At 58.9% G+C, this 17,059-nt stretch overlaps 2 protein-coding genes across 4 annotated transcripts; both read right to left on the bottom strand.

Moving 5' to 3' along the window:
- Nucleotides 1–6,051: 6,051 nt before the first annotated feature.
- On the bottom strand, nt 6,052–12,190 carry KAZALD1 (Kazal type serine peptidase inhibitor domain 1). 2 transcript variants are annotated; one of them, XM_015867281.2, is made up of 5 exons: nt 11,983–12,190; nt 8,260–8,837; nt 7,390–7,550; nt 6,777–6,924; nt 6,052–6,693 (listed from the first exon to the last, which is right to left on the bottom strand). In XM_015867281.2, the coding sequence occupies exons 2-5, from the start codon at nt 8,753–8,755 to the stop codon at nt 6,608–6,610; spliced, it is 891 nt and encodes a 296-aa protein (XP_015722767.1). In that variant the 5' UTR covers nt 8,756–8,837; nt 11,983–12,190; the 3' UTR covers nt 6,052–6,607. The 2 variants fall into 2 exon arrangements, with proteins under 2 accessions (XP_015722767.1, XP_015722766.1); XM_015867280.2 differs by lacking the exon at nt 11,983–12,190 and adding an exon at nt 9,958–11,464.
- Nucleotides 12,191–13,220: 1,030 nt separating this feature from the next.
- SFXN3 (sideroflexin 3) lies at nt 13,221–16,949 on the bottom strand. 2 transcript variants are annotated; one of them, XM_015867073.2, is made up of 11 exons: nt 16,839–16,949; nt 15,991–16,157; nt 15,747–15,917; nt 15,560–15,658; nt 15,410–15,485; nt 15,244–15,329; nt 14,847–14,974; nt 14,724–14,773; nt 14,566–14,615; nt 14,332–14,379; nt 13,221–14,225 (listed from the first exon to the last, which is right to left on the bottom strand). In XM_015867073.2, the coding sequence occupies exons 2-11, from the start codon at nt 16,152–16,154 to the stop codon at nt 14,129–14,131; spliced, it is 969 nt and encodes a 322-aa protein (XP_015722559.1). In that variant the 5' UTR covers nt 16,155–16,157; nt 16,839–16,949; the 3' UTR covers nt 13,221–14,128. The 2 variants fall into 2 exon arrangements, with proteins under 2 accessions (XP_015722559.1, XP_015722558.1); XM_015867072.2 differs by lacking the exon at nt 16,839–16,949 and adding an exon at nt 16,362–16,784.
- Between the last annotated feature and the right edge of the window lie 110 nt (nt 16,950–17,059).

Consider the following 17,059-nt stretch of genomic DNA (forward strand, 5'->3'; position numbering starts at 1 on the left):
AGACCTTGTCCCTAATCTTTCCCATGAACATCCTTCTCCTTGTCAAGTCAACCTGAGACTATTTGGACTCCACATACCAAGCACCTAGGACCTGCCCCATCTATCTGGCACTGAACCTGATGACACCAGAAAACAGACCCTAAAGACTTCCAACTTCAAGGCCAAGTGCTGCCCTATAGAGATGGCAAGGGAGAGGGTGATGCTTTTCTTCGATGGGGCCATTGCTGGGCTATGAGATAAGAGAGCAAAGAGGCACTGCCTCCCCCAGCCCTTCCCAACCCAATGGGACTGGGAAATAATGCTCCATGCAAAAGGAATTAAAAGGGCTTCTGCGTGTGCACGCGCGCATGTGTGCGAGCCCTGCCAGGTTAATACTGCTGCCTATTTGCCTGACAGCTCCAAGATTGATTACCCGCCGCAGCGCTCTTTATAACTTGATCAGTTGAATTAATCTCTGGCTGCGGGCCCATCTGATGCCAGGCATCACAAATTTAATTTGGAGGTGTACGGGATCTTTTATCCCCGCCTCCTTCTGCCCCCCCCATCCTTTTCCCTTTCTTCCCCACTTGCCTGCACTGTGCTGCTGCTGTGGGGACAGCCCAGGCTGTCAGAGCTTCCTATGGCCTGTAGGGAATAGCATCAGCAGGTAAACCCCTGCTACCCACAGAAAAAAGAGAGGAAAAATAATAAAAAAACAACATCAGAGGCCAAAGCAGACACTAAGTAAGACATATTAATGTGCTAAAGACTTAATGAAGTTTAGGGGGGGTGGTGGGGATGGAGGGGAAAGTGCTTACTTTATTAGTTTATGGCCGATTAATGGGAACGGTCATTACATTGATGGAGATGGATTGCTCCCGTCAAACACAACCACCAGCCCCATTCAGAAGGTAGAGGGGTGCTGGCGCTGGGGCATCTCTGTGTGGCTGGGGCACAACATGGGAAGGTGGGTGCTGGATGGAAGGGGGTGGAGGGAGCCCAAGGGTGCCATGAGCTGGTGTTCAGGTGGTGGGAGTGGGGTCAGTGCTTGGTGGAGGGGAAGGAAATGTGGGAATGGGTGAGGATGGAGGCAAAGGAGACACCAAGCCAGTGGGGTGATCTCAGGGCCCCAGAGTGTGCTCAGGTCTAGAGGGAGGGCACCCTGCAGGCCAGATCCCAGACAGTGGGGCCACAGCACAGACCTATTGCCAGGAGGAGGCAGCTCTATGATAGTGTGAGCAGTAGGACCTTCATGCAAGGTCTTTGCAACATGGAAATGTCTTCCCACCCCTTTCCTAGCTCAGCATCCCTCCACCTGGATACATTCTATTGTAGATCAGCTCCTATCCAAGCAGCTGCTGGGCGATCATAAGGATAACTCAGCCCCAGATCTGAGCAGAGCAATATCAGCTTGCTCCTTAGTGCAACTCAGGGGCTGAGGGACCATCCCTACCCCCGCTGGTGGTCAGCATGGGAAGGATACTCAGCCACATGCCAGCATCAAGCAGCACCACTCCCCAGCACCTGCATGGACCTGCAGCCTTTCATCATTCCCAAGTGATGAATAACCATCCTAATGAATGGAGGGAAATTGGATTAGTGCTGAACACCCATGTGCTTAAACTGGGGCTGATTAAACCCCCATCTGTGCAGGGAGCGGTTGAGCTTTATGCTGCTCGATGCAAGGAGCTGGCAGCACTTGTGCATGGCCCTGCCTGCAGCCTGTTGGGTTGGTTAGGGTGTTAAGGGTTATGGTGTTAGAATAGGGCAGTGTACAAGACTTAGAGATACCCGCCCCACCCTCCGTGTCTCAGTTTCCCCCATCTCCAACTCATACAGGTGACATCTGCTCCAGTGCAGATGTGTTCTGTTCTGGGGCACACTGAGATGCTTGCAGTTCACTGGGTGCTGGGGCTTAGTGCCTCCCTGGCTGTGCCAAGAGCCCCTTTGGATTGGCACAACCTGGGGTTTGGCTGCAAGCACAGCTGGCACTGATTTGCTCTCACTTTTCTAAGAGATGAAACTGCAACAGCTGCTGAGTGGGCATCGGTATGCAAGAAAGTGCTGCTCTGACAGTCCCAGCAGTGCCAGGACAAGGTCCAGTTGCATGTCATGTATCACCCCGTCAACCTAGAGCCCCAAATCTCCCCTCAAGGGCTGTGTAGACCAGCGCCTCACATCCCAGCCAAGCCATGTGCCCCATGGATCCTCTACCATAATAAAGCCTCAGGTGTCCAAGCCCGGCCACATCACCTCCTCCACATGCTGCACAGCGCTGGAGCAGCAATAAAAGTGTCACGGCCATCTCCTCGTGCATCACCAGAGTGCGGCATTTCGGGAGCGGCCCGCGCAGAGGTTAATTATTGCTTCCCTCTCTTCCCCTCTCGCTCCCAGTTTAAGATGGATCTGACTGTCAGCAGGGGTGACAGATGAAGACAAAGCACAGGTACGGCTCCCATGAACTCTGCGCCCGCCTGCATCATCCCAGAGCAGCCAGGAGTGCTTAGAGGAGCTGGGGGAGGATGAGGAGGGGGCATAGGGAGGAAGCAGTGACCTGTCATCGTGGAGTAGGGATGCCAGGCTCTGCTCATCCTTCTTATGCCTCTAAAGGGGGGCAATTCCCTGACCATGGGATCAGGGAGAAGGGAATAGCCTCTTCAGTTTCAGGGTAGCCCAGAATCTTCCATCAGGAAGATGGATTTGTGCCCCTTCCCCTGCAAGTCGCCTGCAGCTTGTTGTGGTCTGGTTTAGCTCTCAGCCATGCAGAGGAGCTGCCAAAGACCCAGGGACTGTGCGCTGGGGGATGTACCAGGGTAGAGCTGCAGCTGCATCACCCTCAAAACCAGGGGTATTTCCAGTGGGATAGGGGCAGAGAACGCTGTGTTGATGGGGCTGGAAGCCGCTCTGCAGCTGCCCAGGACAGGGCAGGAGCTCCACCTCCTGTCCCCATCCTGTGGCTGAACCAGCAGGGAAGGTCTGACTCCAGCCGTTCCCAAAGGACACGCTTCCTCTCCAGGCTTTCCGGCCGCTTCAGCCTCATTTGATGCCATTTACTGCAGCCGCTGAAGGAAACATCACTTCAAATTAAACCAAAGGGGAGCACTTCAGCTGGACAACTTTGAAGTAGGAGATTTTGATAAAAGCCCACGTTTCTTCCCCCTCCTGATCTTTGTTTTCCTCTCCAAATGCTGAGATCCAGACTTGCCCAGCCAGGGGAAAGGCTGCAGTTCTCCCCCGGAGACCAAACCCAGCACCAAACATTCTCCCCTGGGACAAAGCCATGGGTTTGGTACCCCAGGTGCAGCTCCCAACCCCAGCAATTCTCCTGAGCTGCACAGCCCGGGGACCTGGCTGGGAGCACATCCCTCCCTGAGCGACAGCTAAACAAGCTGAGACAATTAAATGTGCTGTTTGATGGCTGCCTGGCAGAGCCTCTCTCTCTTTTAATAAAAGGCCTCTTTCCTGAAGTCGCTCAGGCTGCAGAGAGGGCTGAAGCACGGGAGCCCTTCACATTTAATTAAACAGCACATCCAAGGCTGTATCTGTGCTGCTAGGGATGCTCTGGCACAGGACAGGCAAAATGTCCTTACCCAGATGCTGGCCCCATGACCCAGGAACAGGGATTCCTCTTTGGGGACCCCATCCCCACTTCCGCCAGTTCTGCTCCTCATCAGGAGGCAGAGGGAAGCACCCTGCTCCTGGGGATAAGAGAGATGGATAAGGGCAAGGGCAGAGGGGAGGCTGGGCAGCTGCGGGATGTCCCAGGGAGCACTTGCTCTGCAGGGACCTTCAGTTTAACCCTTCCATAACCATGGGTAGGTGGCAGCGAGAGAAAGATGGAGTTTGGGGTGACTCGAGGCCAGGAGACCCCATCCTGATGTGCTCCAATCCATTGCTGCACCCCCAAGACATCCCAGATCTGGGATGTGAGTTTTCAGGTTGTTCACCCAGGAGCTGCAGTTTCCCTGGGGAGTGGGGCTGGGAGGCTGTGAAAGAGCACAGGCACCTCCCAGCCCGTATGGGCGCAGGGGCTGCTGCCATCACTCACACTTTGAGGCCTGCCAAGCCAAAGGCACGGTAATTGTGAGCCAGATCCCCCCACTTCGGAAGCAGCAGGGACCAGGCACGGAGGCTCCCGTTTCCGCCTGCCTCCGGCTGTTACAGAGCAGAGAAGTGACAGAGAGCAGCCCCAGGGCCAAAAACACTGTGAGGAGAGACAGCAGCCAGCCCTGCGATAAGGCCATCCCCCTACACTGCCCAGATAACCCCCTCAAGCATCAGGCGCAGCCAAACCAGCGCTCCCCAAAGCATAACCCCACCCCAACCCTAACCCCAACACCAGCCCTTCAGTTCAGGGGACATGTCATTCTCCCCCCCCCCCCACAGCCAGCACCTCGCAGTGCTGGAGACGGCAACCTGCCGCTGTTATTAAACTCTTTGCTTCCTGTTTTAAGCTGAATAATAAATAGCATGTCACATTACAGCGGGGTTTATTAAAACCCATTGGCGTGGGCTCTGCGCTGCAGCGGCATTTGAATTATTGAAAGCCACCCCCCGTGGAGACCCATTTGCTTCAAAGACGGGAGGATTTGTTTCCGTTTTATTTATCAGACAGCATAAGGGCTGGGCAGAGGCAGGGAAACGCTCTTCTTCAGACGTGAATAGGGGCGAGGAGGGGTCATCGTGCAGAGAATACAAGGGATGCTGCCTTCCCTAGGGTTGGGGACAGGCTGGGGACAGAGGTCCTGCACGCAGGTGGCCGCAATGCTTGAGTCTCCATAGCTTGGCTGCTCCGTGCCTCAGTTTCCCAGCGGCCAAGCGAGGAAGCCGGTGCTCACGCGGTGGCTCTGCCGGGAGGTGGCACTGTTCGGCGGCGGATGGGGACTGCACTGCGTTCCCTCGAGCCCGGGGAAGGACGGCAGCAGCTGCAGGGAGGGCTGCAGCCCCCGCCCCTGGCTCCCACCCCTTGGTTCGGTGGCTGCTCTGGATGCGTGCGCCTGGGCAAGCAGCTGGTAGCACCAGGACGAGAGGGTGGGATGATCACTGAGGGCAGTGGGACACCATTGCGTCACCCCTGGGCAGTCACCATCCTGATCCTGGAGTGTTCCGTGGACCATGATGTGACCTCATACCTGTGCTGTGGAAAAACCCAGCAGCAGGGGTTGGATTTGTGGCAGAAAGCAACTAATTCTGGAGCTCGAGCTGTGAGTTCACAACCAGAGCGGCCAAAACATTTGGGGGTGCCAAGCAGCACCGGTCCTGTACGTGCCCTGTAGGGCTTTGGGTCTGGTAGAGATCTGACTGCTCTTTTAGCACATACCCCTGGATGCCAGCAGGATGGGACCCTTTCCTTTGTCCCCAGCCCTGTGACAGCCTTCAGTATCATGGGGTGCTGGGGCATTAGTGAGGCTCCCCAGGTCCCCAGGAACCTCCAGGTGCCTGGAGCTGAGCATAGTCCTCATGCATCCCCTCAGGGAGGCACCCATGCAGAGCTGACCAAACATTTCAGAGGCAACAAATAACCTCAATTACACTGTGTGGCAGTGACCAATTCCAGGCACACAGCGATATCAGCTCCTTTAATTTTTAAGTGGCACAGGGGACACCAACCCCACTGCCTTGCAAGGAGCGGAGCCCCAGATCTGCAGCTGCTGCTCTATGGATGGGTTCCAGCCCCTCAGTCCCCACCAGCCTGGTGACGCAGTAGCACAGGCAGGGCTGGCACAGGAGCATGGCTAGAGGCCAGCAAAGGGCCAGGTGGCTCCAAGCCATGGGATGCTCTCAGGTTTCCCTACTGCAGCAACAGCCCCAGCATGGCCCAGTTCCACCAAACACTCAGTGTACAGAACAGGGAGGGGATCAGCAGTGGGGGAAATGGCCCAGGCAGCAGAAGAAGCAGCACAGGAGTCGAGGCTGTCACAGCTCCATGGGGTGCACCATCATGAAGAGCCCAGGAACCACCACAGAGGTGCAGGGATCTGGTGGGGCTGGGGAGGCAGCACTGCTGGCTGCAGCATGGGGTAGGGGCCAGCCCAGCCTCACCGGCTGAAGGAATTTCGGGCCGCTGCCAACTCCAGACAAACCCCTTTTATTTGCTCGCTCAGGTTTTGATGCTGTAATTGCATCGTCTGAGCCAGCTTTCAAGAGAAAGAGGAAGGGAAGAAAGAAGAAAGGGAAGGAGAGCAGCCAACCCGGAGGGACCCCATGGGACGAACCCTGTTGGTTGCTCAGAGCTCTGCGTGTACACTTGGCCCAGCACTCACTGAGATGTCAGCACAGGGAGCTGTTTGGGAGAAGAAGCATAAAGCCAATCCAAAAAGGCCAAAATGTTTATGGCCACGTGGGCTTTTAGGACAACATTGTCCAGGGGTGAAACCACAAATGTCAGGTTGCCTCAAATCACTACTTTTCTCGTTAAAAACAAAATGGGAAAGAAAGACACTTTGGCAGCAAGCTCCTGGGTGTCCCTGCCTGAGGGTGACACACAAGCCACAGAGTCGTTGTGTCTCCAGCCCAAAAAGAGATGTTCAGAGAGGAGTTCAGGGCTGAGTGTGCTTGCTCTGGATCCATCCCTGACCCCAAAGCACCACGGGCTGAGTGCTGCCCACTGCCAAGCTCCACAGCTGGGCTAGTAGTACTCCTCCTCGCTGTCCCCGTAGTCCTCAGGTGTGGCGTGGGGTTCCGGCAGAGACAAGCCAGTCAGGTTGAGCTGGTCTGAAATAGCAGCACAGGGACTCTGTGACACTACCACCCCTGAAAGCCAGTGCCCTGCCCAAAGGTCCCCTCCCGCTGCTCACCCGGAGTGAGGACAGTCAGGCTGGCCACTGCCACCACAGCCCCGACCCTGTTCCTGGCGAAGCAGCGGTACGTGCCCTCATCTGTCACCCGCACGCCTTGGATCTGAAGCCAGCCGGTCACCTCGTATTTCTGGGGGCCACCTCTGAACTGCAAAGAGAGAGACAGCAGTGAGCCCCAAGGCAAGGGAACCCCCAAGAGGTGACCCTTTGGGGTGGTGAGGAGTGGGATGTGGAGAAACTCTTGTTACCCTATTAAGAACTGCTCTGGGTTGGGAGCCAGCCCTAAGCTCCCTGGCGCCAACTGTGCTATGTCCTGTTTGTCCCCAGCAAGAAACAGCTTCTTCAGGCCCCAGCTGTGCTGCAGCTGTGTTTGCAGGCAGCTATTTCAGTGCAGTGGCCGGGGATGGAAGATGCTTCCATCCATGCCTCTGCCCACACCCTATAATAGCCGGGTATGACCCAGCAGGGCTATATTTGGGGCTGGCCACAGGCGGGATGCATGGAGGGTGAGCAGAGATGAACCAGGCTGGTCCACTTGTGCAGCCCTGTGTGTGCAAGTTCAGCAGTGCTCAATTGCACATCTCAGTCACCATCCCTTATGCCAACCACTCACCTGGACAGAGATGTGGGGGTCATCTCCTGGCAGCAGCATCTCTGTGCCATCCTTCCTCCACTCAATGGACGCCATGGGGTAGGCAAAGACCTCACAGCCAAAGATGACGTCCTGGCCAGTGACATTCCATGCATCATAAGGAGGAGAGGTGATCTGAGGCTCTGGGAATAGAGGATGGGAAGGAGGCAGGGGAGCATACTGGGCTGAGGGTACCAGGCTCTGGTAGTGATGCCAGGACCCTTCCCATTCCCCTCCCCTCATCCACAATTGCAGAAGGTCACTGTGCCAAGACTGGGGGTCCCCCAGCTCCCCAGTGACCCATGGAGGACTCCAAACCCTCCTGGCCTCACTTCCCCCATTTGCACAAGGAAATCCCCTGGGATGCAGCCTTCACATCTCCTGTCCTGGCCATAAACCTCTCCTCTCCCTGTGCCTGTCCCAGCTCTTACGGGCAGCCAAGAGGGGAAAAAAACTCAAAGATACCATGAGATAAAGAAAACTAAGTCAACCCTGATCCCCTCCTTGAGGTGCAGTGAATGGTGTTAGTTGGTCACCCCAACCCCATAGTCACATACACGGCTTCAAACAGGAGATGGAAGCAGTGCAGCCCCCTGACTTGGCCCAGCTTTCCATGAAGGAGCCACGTTCCTGGGGCGTTCCTTGGCCCCAGCCACACTCCAGCCACACTGCAGCCAAAAGCTCGCTAACGACGCCTGGCTCTGCCCCAGCCAGCATCGCTCACCGCCTCCCATAAATCCCGAGCTGCCTTGGCACAGCCTCTCCCCTGCACCAGACCCACTGCACAGGGGCCTCTGCATGAAATACTTAAGCCAACCTCCCGTCCTCGCGCTCCCTCTCCCCAGGCACTACCTGCCTCACAGGGACCCTCATGGGCCACGGTGAGGTTGGCATCGGGGTGGGCACGTGCAGACTCGAGGAAGCGGCAGATCTGGGGGTAGGTGCGTCCATCGGAGCCGCACAGCGCCTGTTGGGAGAGGCAGGCACACTGGGGCTCGGGCACCTCGCCGCGCTGCAGGTCTCCAGCCTCCAGCTGGCACTCCAGGTGCTCCCCGCATTTGCCATAGAAGTGGTTGGTGTTGTCCAGGTCGCAGATCTGTCCCTCCAGGTTGGCGCATTCCCAGCAGCAGTCACAGGCATCCCGCACTGTGCCAGCCAGGCAGCCCCGTGGCTCCGGGCACTCCTCTGGCCAGCACTCGGCACAGCCCTCACCCTCCTCCAGCAGTCGCTGCCAGCCCCGCTGCAGGTACTCGGCACTGCTGGGGAAAGCTCGGGCTGACTGGAGGCAAGCCCAGTGCAGGGTGAGCAGGGAGAGCAGCAGGCAGGAGGAGCTCAGCACCTCAGGCATCCTCGTGGCCGTTCCCAGAGTTTGATTCCAGCATCACTCGGATGGAGATTTGGATGGGTCAGAGCCAAGCAGGCATCGTGATCTGTGAGGAAGAGAACATGTGTTAGCAGCACTGTGAGATATGCAGCATCCTGGGGCTCTCCACCTCCTACCATGCTACAAAAACATCTTGCTCCCCCAGATGTGATGCTGTGTGTCCCCTCTTACCCGCTGCCCTGACCCGTACCCACAGGCTTCAGCCTTCTCCCCTGACAGTTAGATCCCAGCCCACTGCAATCCCACTTGAGGGGCTGCCTCATATTCTCCCAACTGCTTCATGCTCTGCTCCTCTCATGGAGCAGCTCTGGAGCCAGGCACCCCTCTCCTTTCCTCACCTCTCCTCAAAAGTCATGAGGATTTTTCCCTCCATCACTGCCCAGAGCAGCACATGAAGGGCTCTTTCCATGCAGGAGGCAGCCAGCCCAGGGAAGCTGAGCCAGAAGGATGCTTCCACTCATGCCTGGCTTTTGTCCTCCCCTCCCTGCTCTGAGCCCCACATCTCAGTCACACCAGGAAAGCTCCACAAATCCTGCAGTTATCACACTGGTGGCTGAGCACCAGGGAACTCAGCGCACAAGTGAGAACAACAGGGTCCCCACCCCCCAGCCTATGTTAACCCCTCTCCTGCAGCAAGCAGAGAGGCTGATCGGCCCTCAAACATCCCATCTCTGCCGGGGAGGATGTGCAAGTCCAGATGAGCTGTGCCCTCCCCCAACCCCCAGTTTTCATCTCCTGTGCTGGAGGGACAGAGTGAAGTTACAGCCACCTGTGCCAGGACCACCCTGCAGCACCAAGTGGAGGCTGAAAGGTAAACTCCAGCATGGGAGTCTCCACGCTCCCCCCCCCACCCCCGGCAAGTTTCAGCCCTCTGATAGCCCCACAGGAGCCAGACTAAGGCAGCCCAAAGCCTGGCAGGGATTTGTTACCCCTCCGACCGCAAACACGGAGCTCTGCCCCATTTCCCGGAGACCCCAAGGCAGCGGGGGAAAAAGGGTCCGGGGGGGGGGGAATCCTGCTTGCCCTCCCTTCCTGCCCCCGGGCTGCAGGGAGGAAAGCTCCAACCCCAGGAAAAGGGGCCAGGAAAGGGGCAGACGAGGGGACGCTACCCTGAATCTCTATAGGAGTTGTCCCGGGGTGGGGGTCCCGCTCGAGACAGCACTTACCAGAGCGCGGTGCGGGCCCCTCCGACGGCTGCGGTGCACAATGGCTTTGGCAGCCGCGCGGCGCGGGGCTCCGCTGCCACCGGCCGTGATGTCAGCGCCACGCCAGTCCCCACGCCCCCCGCGGGCCCCGGCCCAGCTCCGGACGGGCCCCGCACTGGCGGCCACCCCTTCCCTGCCGGCTGTCGGGCCGGGATCTTCCGTCCATCAGCAACACGCAGCTCCCAGATGGGATCTATGAAGGTACCCGGCGCCGTCCTAGACTGAGCGTGAGCTTGATTCTAGGGGAGCCTGCAGCCCTCCCCCCCACCTCATTCCCGATGAGGAATTTGTGGGATTTGCTTCTGCGGCAAGTCTGCAAAGCTAAAAGCATCCCGGGACCCCTCGAAGGATCTGGTTTCTTTCTCCGCACTGCAAAAATCTGCTTTTGCTTTCCAAAACCCCGCTGCAAATCCATACTGGGCTCCTGAGCTTTCATTCAGGCACGATGCAAATCTGGCCGGTGCTAAGGATGGAAAATGCACGAGGCTTTGTGCTGCCGAGGGGCTTCCTGCCGGTTCTGCTTCCCCTTTGGTGGCCCCCAGCCCCACGGCTGGGCTTGGAACTGCAGAATTGGGGGCAGCTGGGGCTGGAGAAGTGCTGCTGAGGCTGCTTTGGGAGCTGGGGATGGGGCTGAGGTGCCGCTCTGTGCACCCCCAGGGGCATTTTGGAGAGACAGAGTTGGGGAACCCCCCCACCCACTCCTTGCTGGGGAATCCCTGTGCCCAGTGCTGCCATTGCCCAGCCCATCACCTGGAAACAGCTTAGCTCAGTCCTGGGAACAAGATGGAGTTCCAGCCCAGCAGGTAATTAAACCTCCTGCTTAATGAGACTGTTGAATGTGCTAATAAATAGCAGCAGCTCTGAATTAGGGGGGTGGGAGATTTAACCTGTGCTTAATAAGGAGCTGTGCTCTGGTTTAGTCAGTACATCCCATTGCATAGCACACCTCAGGGCTGTGGGAGGGCTCCTCCTGCTCTTATCACTATTACCCCATTAATGGTCCCCCAGAGATGCTCCCTCAGCCATGGAATCCCTCCATGGGTTCTAACATGTGCCCCCATCACTGCTTCCGTGCCCATCCCAGGTTGCCCCGGCCATGCCCTGGGCTGATATCCTGGCTGATCCCAACGGGCTGTGGCTGATGAGCAAATTCCCACCCTGGAAAAAAGGCCGTGGGCCAGATGACTCAACACTGTGTCAGTTCTGGCAGGGCAGAAGGCTGCGTGACGCCCGGGGCAGAGCACGTGTCAGCAGGGCTGCTGGCCCGCCGGATGGCTCTCAGATCATGAAGGCTGATTCCAATTGTAACTCAGATCTCCCATGTTTCAGCTCAGTGCCCATCTCTTCTTCCTGCCACTCTGACCCTGGCTCCACGTAGCTCTCAGTGGGGTCCTGGCTGCATCCCACAGGACCCTATTGGGGATGAGGCCCCCACCCCGTGTGCCAAGCAGGGCCAATACCACCAAGCTCAGGTTTCCCCACAGCAAATTCCTGCCCAGAACAAACCCGTCAGCAAATTCTTGGGGAAGTGGCTGCAGCTGTGTGCAGGAGGGAGGCAGGTTTCCCAAGGGGCCCCCAGCAGCACTGTCTGGGTGGTGAGGCTCACTCTGTCACTGGGCACTCTGCAGTCCATCACCTCTGCAAGTCACCCCGTGCCTGGGAGCTGTGGGGACTGCCCTCTCCCCAAGCATGCTGCTCAGCATCCCCCTGCCAGCTTTAACACCTTGGGGTCAAGAGCACAGTTCCCACCCCCTTGCCACATGCCAGGCTCCACCCTGACCCCCAGCACAGAGCAAGCAAGAGCTCAGCCAGGTTCTGCAATGGGGAGCAGTCCTATAGATTTGGGGTGAGGGGGTCACGCTCTGCAGCCCCACTCCCATGCAAATGGTATTGTGCACGACTATTGCCTTTCCCAGCCTAGTGCTGGTGGTCTCCTTGTCACGAGAATGTCCCCCCCACCCCAGCGAGGTCATCTCCAGCACTTACCCCAAGGGTCATTTCTGGCTGGAATCTGGGGACCTGGACTGGGAACTCTGTCCCCATTTTGCTACAGGGTGCCCCATCCCATATGAGCTGCAATTAGGGTGTGGGGGGGCCCCTTGTGTTTGGTGGCCTAAACGTTTCCCCCCCGGAGGGTGACGCTGCTGTTGAAGCCGTGGGGACAGGCTATGGGGTCTTTGCTGCCACCTCCAGGGCGCTGCTGGCCTCGTCTGCGTCCCCTTGCCGTCACAGCCCGACCCTGTCCCGGCAGGTACATGACCCCCACACACACCTCTCTTCACCTCAAAGCACCCCACCATGCGACCACCCTGGAGACACCTCCCAAGGTACAACGTCGTGTCCCCTCTAATAGGGGTTTGGGGACGCAGCCGGGGAAGGTGACCCCCACCCGGCACCCCCTGCCCCAGGGACGCTCTGTGGGGAGGGGGGGAGCCTGCCAGCGGGCAGCCCATTTCCAGGCGTCATTAAAGAGCAATTAGCTGGAAATTAAGCTGAGAACAAGTATTGATTAGCTCATTAAGGCTGGGGGAGCGGGAGGGATTGCTGCCGCTCGCCCTCATTATGGGCAAGGTTAAAGCCTGTGGTTGGGCGGCTCATTAACAATGCCAGGGAGCAATCGATGACCCCCCACACACACACACAACCCCGACACCGCGACCTCTGGGATAGGACGGTGTCCCCAGGGTGACGGCGGTACCACCTGCAGCGTGTCACCATACATAACCCCATATCTGCTGCTCCCAGAGCAGCAAGAGCTGTCCCTGCACCAGCCGGGGGGGGGGTGGGAGAAGTGTCATCATTATTTTTGTTTTCTTTGCTCTGCCCTGGAAATATATTGTATTCTCAGCTAATCCAGTTCAATTACACCACAATAAAACACATAATAAAAACGTAATTCATTTTTCCCGAGCGCTCCCTCTCTCCCCGCGTCTTGGCAAGCTATTAAAAATTTGTCTTCATTTTTCTGGCAAGAGCCTTGTACCTTTTCATCTTTAATTTATGAGAGCAGAACAGCAATTGACAAGCCCTTATTGCACGGCGAGGGGCTGCATTATTTATAAGCTGCCGATGGCTGGCTCAGGGGAGATATGTGCAATATGCCGGGGCTGGGGGGAGTGGGGGCTGCTCTTGCATCCCTAATGGGTGCTGCATGCTCTGTGCTGAGCATCCATCCCCCCTGACCACCACGGCATAGGAAGCAGTAAGCAAGGGACTTCTCTTTGTTTTTGTATAAACAACCTGCCTTTATTATTTGGTAGATAGAGGTACGGAGTATGTATAACAAAAATAACCAGAGGAAACAGCGATGTGCTTAAAGCCATATGAGAAGGTCCATGGAAGAAGCCACATAGGAGCCAAACCTTGAGCAAAGGCGGTGTTAAAGGGAATAAAACGGGGACTGCTGAGATTAAAATGTGCCATTTGCTCCGGGGAAAGCCAGATTACAGCCCGGATCAGCACAGAGCAGTGCGCACGGGGAGCTGCGCACGCACACCCGGGCTGGAGCAGCCCCCCCTGCCACACTGTACATCCCATAGTGCTCACTCCTGGCTTCTGGGGGTTGTGTTTTCAGAATGCAATGCCCAAAAGTGGGAGCATCCATCTCAGGTTCTAGCCTGGGGGATGCCACGAGACACAGCCTTGATAGACATATACACACTGGGTATGGGAAACACGCTGGGTAACAGCCAGGAGTGGAGACACCTGGTATGACATGGGTCAGAGATTGCAGGGACACCAGCAGCACAGTCACCCCATGATATTGCCTGAGGCTGGGACACTTGTGTGCCCCTGCACCGTGCAGCACAGCAGGAGGATGGCAGCAGCACACAGGGTCTCCCTGTCCCCACCCCTGTGAAGCACCACTTGTCCAGTGCCCAGGTCTGCTGCCCACTAGCCTTGTGCCACCGGGGGAATATTCCCTCCTCCTGGCACCAGGCTGGTGGCCCTCAGGACAGCCCCACGTGGGGACAGGAGAGCAGCAAAGCACAGCTCAGGGGAGGTGCCGGGATGGGAGCCCGCTGTGTGTGGGGGCTCAGCTATACTGCAGCACCTGGGGACAGGAGGTGGCCACGGGGCAGCAGCTGCATCCTTGGGATGCTCTGAGCTCAGTGACACAGCGGCCCTGTGCTCACAGCCCCTTGTTGAAGTAGACAGTTTGCAGCTGTGGGTCCACCTCCCGGATCTGAGCTTGGACGCTGGGCTCCAGGCGGCTCACCTGCATCGAGCTGCCAAGAGACGTGGGGTGTTGGGGGGGGCACAGGCATGTGCAAACTTCTGGCTCAAAAGGAGCAAAAGCACCCCTGGAAAGCTGGGCACAACGCCCGTCCTTACCTCTTCTGTGGGAAGAGAGCACAGCACAGCGGGGTTGCAAACACCAAGCTGCATGGGGAAGACAAGGAGAGCAGTAGGGGCAGCCAGGAGATGAGGAGGGGCTCTCCCAGCCCCAGACCTCAGACCCCAGTGTGGGGCAAACAAGGATGGTGAGGGTTTCATCTGTCCCACCAAGTGCAAACCTGCTCCTGGCACAGGGCATCACCCCCATCCCACCTCCCTGGGATCACTTACCAGAGTCCCACCAAGCCAACCTGCAGGGGAGCATTCAGGTACGGGTACCGCTGTAGGGGACAGTTTGGTGTCAGTGGGGCAGGCAGGTGCTGTTCCCCTGCAGGGTGCCAGCACAGTGCCAGTGGGCCATCCCTATGCCCGCTCTCCTGCCCCTGTACCTTGAGGAAGGCTCTCTTCTCCAGCATATTCATGATCACCGGGGGGATGGCTGGGACAGAGGAGAAGGAAATGAGCTCCATGGGACCAGACTCGCATGGCCAGGGCTAGGGCTGCGTACTCACCCATGGCCGGGGCTGCCATCCCAATGCGGGACACCACCACCTGGAAGATGGCCTTCTGGGCAGCTGCCGTGGACTCACCCAGGCGGTTCCCATTCTCATCTGTGATGGGGATCCCCACTTTGAGTTCCCTGTAAGGGGGTCAAGGGCACAGCAAGGAGAGAAGTCAGTGTCCCTCCATGTCCCCCACCCATGCACTATGTGATATGCTGGGTCTCTTGGCTGGACTCCACGTGCACACCCAGGGAAACTGGCATTAACCCACAGCTATTGGGATGCAAGCAGGTGCTGGTACCCCCAGACCAGCCTTTTGGTGTACAGGGCCCCAGAAAGCTTCTGCAGAGCACAGACATTGCTCCCCATGGTGTCCCCCACATCCCCCCTGCAGCTGGGCACCCACCTCTGCCTCATCAGCGGGATGTTGATGCAGTTGGCAGCAGCCACGGCCGCAAAAGGCACATAGCGCCCGATGATGGCCGGCAGGTGCTGGGGGGGAGCAAGGAGTAGGTCACTGAGAGGCTTTGGGGACACAACTGGCTGTCCCCAAACACCCGGAACACCCTTACCTTGGTGAGGGACTTGAGCCCCAGTGCTGTAACAACTGCCCCTCCGGTGGCGCTCACGTAGGCTGTCCCCAGCTGGCTGCAAAGGCAGGAGGTGATACCCACATCCCACCACCCCACGGATGGATATCGCAGCATGTCAGGGAAACTCACCTGGGTGTGATGGGGGCATCCCCGCTGCGGTTGGTGTAGTTAACGATGGCATTGAAGGACTGGTTCACCCACTGCCAGAACACCACAGCTGGTGTGGTCCTACGGGTACCAGCATCATTGAGGGGTGTCCATGACGGGGGGGGACACGAGCACCCGGGGGTGCCGGGGATGGGGAGGGGGCCGGTACCTGTAGAAGGTCATCATACAACCTGTGATAGTCATGTTCATGGGTACCTGAGCTGACATGCGCCCGATGAGCAGCATCTTTTCTCCCGTGTCGGGGTGGAAGGCGGAATCATAGATGTACTTGGCACGCCACAGCTCATCCTCGGTCAGCCCCGGGGGCACCGTGCCCGCCCTGCAGGCAGCGCACAGCTGCGGCACGGTACCCACCGCTGTCCCGTGTGGGTGGGACCCCCCCCGTCCCATACCTGTAGGCCAGCACCAGGCGGCGCGCCTCATCCAGGGCTGCCCCCGACAGCAGCAGGTTGCGGGGGTCGGTGACGGTGAAGAAGTGCTTGGCCCGGCCCTGGAACGTGCTCTGATCCCAGCGGGGCTCGCGGATGTCGATGTTGGTGGGCAGCGTGGGGGGCATCCTCTGGGAGAAGGGAAGTGGGGGGGGGGTAGCACAGGGAGATGCGGTGACACGCCGTCCCGGAGCCGCCCCCCGGAAAAGCTCCGGTCCGGCCCCGCTCCCGCCCGTTCTGCAGCCGCTCCCGGGGCTCGGCAGCTCGGCCCGCGATCCCCGCCAGCCCCGCGGGGTGACCCCCCCCCCCCCCCCCCGCTCCCGGCCGACACTCACGGCTCCGGGCAGCGCCCGCTCGGCAACGCGTCGCTCCGCCCCGATGACGTCCGCGCCCGTCACGGGGCCGCCCCACGCCGGGAGTGGGAGCGCGGGGGGGGCGGCCAAGGCGGTGGCGGCCGGGGCCGAGCGGGGCCATGTGCTCCACGCGGAGCGACGTGCGGCGCGGCACGGCCACGAGGCGGGGAAACGAGTGGGGATGAACGCGGGGCGGACCCGCGTGGGGGAGATCAAGCGGGCGGGAACACGAGTGGGCGCGTGCGTATGCGTGGATTTGGGCGTGTTTCCTTGCACCCACGCGTGGCACGGTGCACGCGTGCGCGGCAAACGGGGACGAGCCGCCCGTGCGCACATCCGTCATCCATCCGCGCGGGGGGACACACTCGTGTTAGCGGCGGCTCGTGGGCTGCGCCGTCCAATGAGCAGCGCTGTCAGACCCTCCCGGCTGACCCACCCCCCCCCGCTGCTGCGCATCACCTGAAACCGGCGCGGTGTCGGGTTCTCGCAGCTGGCGCCAGCCCCGCCGTGTGTCACGGCCAGGAAAAGGGGAGGGGGGGGGACACCGGCTGGCACCGTTCGGGCCGGGAGGGGGGCACCCTTCAGCCCCGTTTCGTGCCTCAGTCCTCCCGTGCGTGGCGTTCGGCTCCGCGCGCAGCCCCGCGGGGGGGGCTCATCCCACGGGAGGAAGGGGGTGTGAC

Source organism: Coturnix japonica, chromosome 6 (assembly GCF_001577835.2).
Source record: "Coturnix japonica isolate 7356 chromosome 6, Coturnix japonica 2.1, whole genome shotgun sequence".
NCBI classification, from domain to species: Eukaryota; Metazoa; Chordata; class Aves; order Galliformes; family Phasianidae; genus Coturnix; species Coturnix japonica.

Coding starts and splice junctions, on each gene's coding strand:
- KAZALD1 (XM_015867281.2), bottom strand. CDS start 8,755: ATGCCTGAGGTGCTGAGCTCCTCCTGCCTGCTGCTCTCCCTGCTCACC. Junction 6,925..7,389: donor ACCCCCACATCTCTGTCCAG/GTGAGTGGTTGG, acceptor CTCTCTTTGCAG/TTCAGAGGTGGCCCCCAGAA. Junction 6,694..6,776: donor CCTGACTGTCCTCACTCCGG/GTGAGCAGCGGG, acceptor CTGCTATTTCAG/ACCAGCTCAACCTGACTGGC.
- SFXN3 (XM_015867072.2), bottom strand. CDS start 16,715: ATGTGCGCACGGGCGGCTCGTCCCCGTTTGCCGCGCACGCGTGCACCG. Junction 15,918..15,990: donor CGCCTGGTGCTGGCCTACAG/GTATGGGACGGG, acceptor CGCTGCCTGCAG/GGCGGGCACGGTGCCCCCGG. Junction 15,330..15,409: donor GGCTCAAGTCCCTCACCAAG/GTAAGGGTGTTC, acceptor GCTCCCCCCCAG/CACCTGCCGGCCATCATCGG.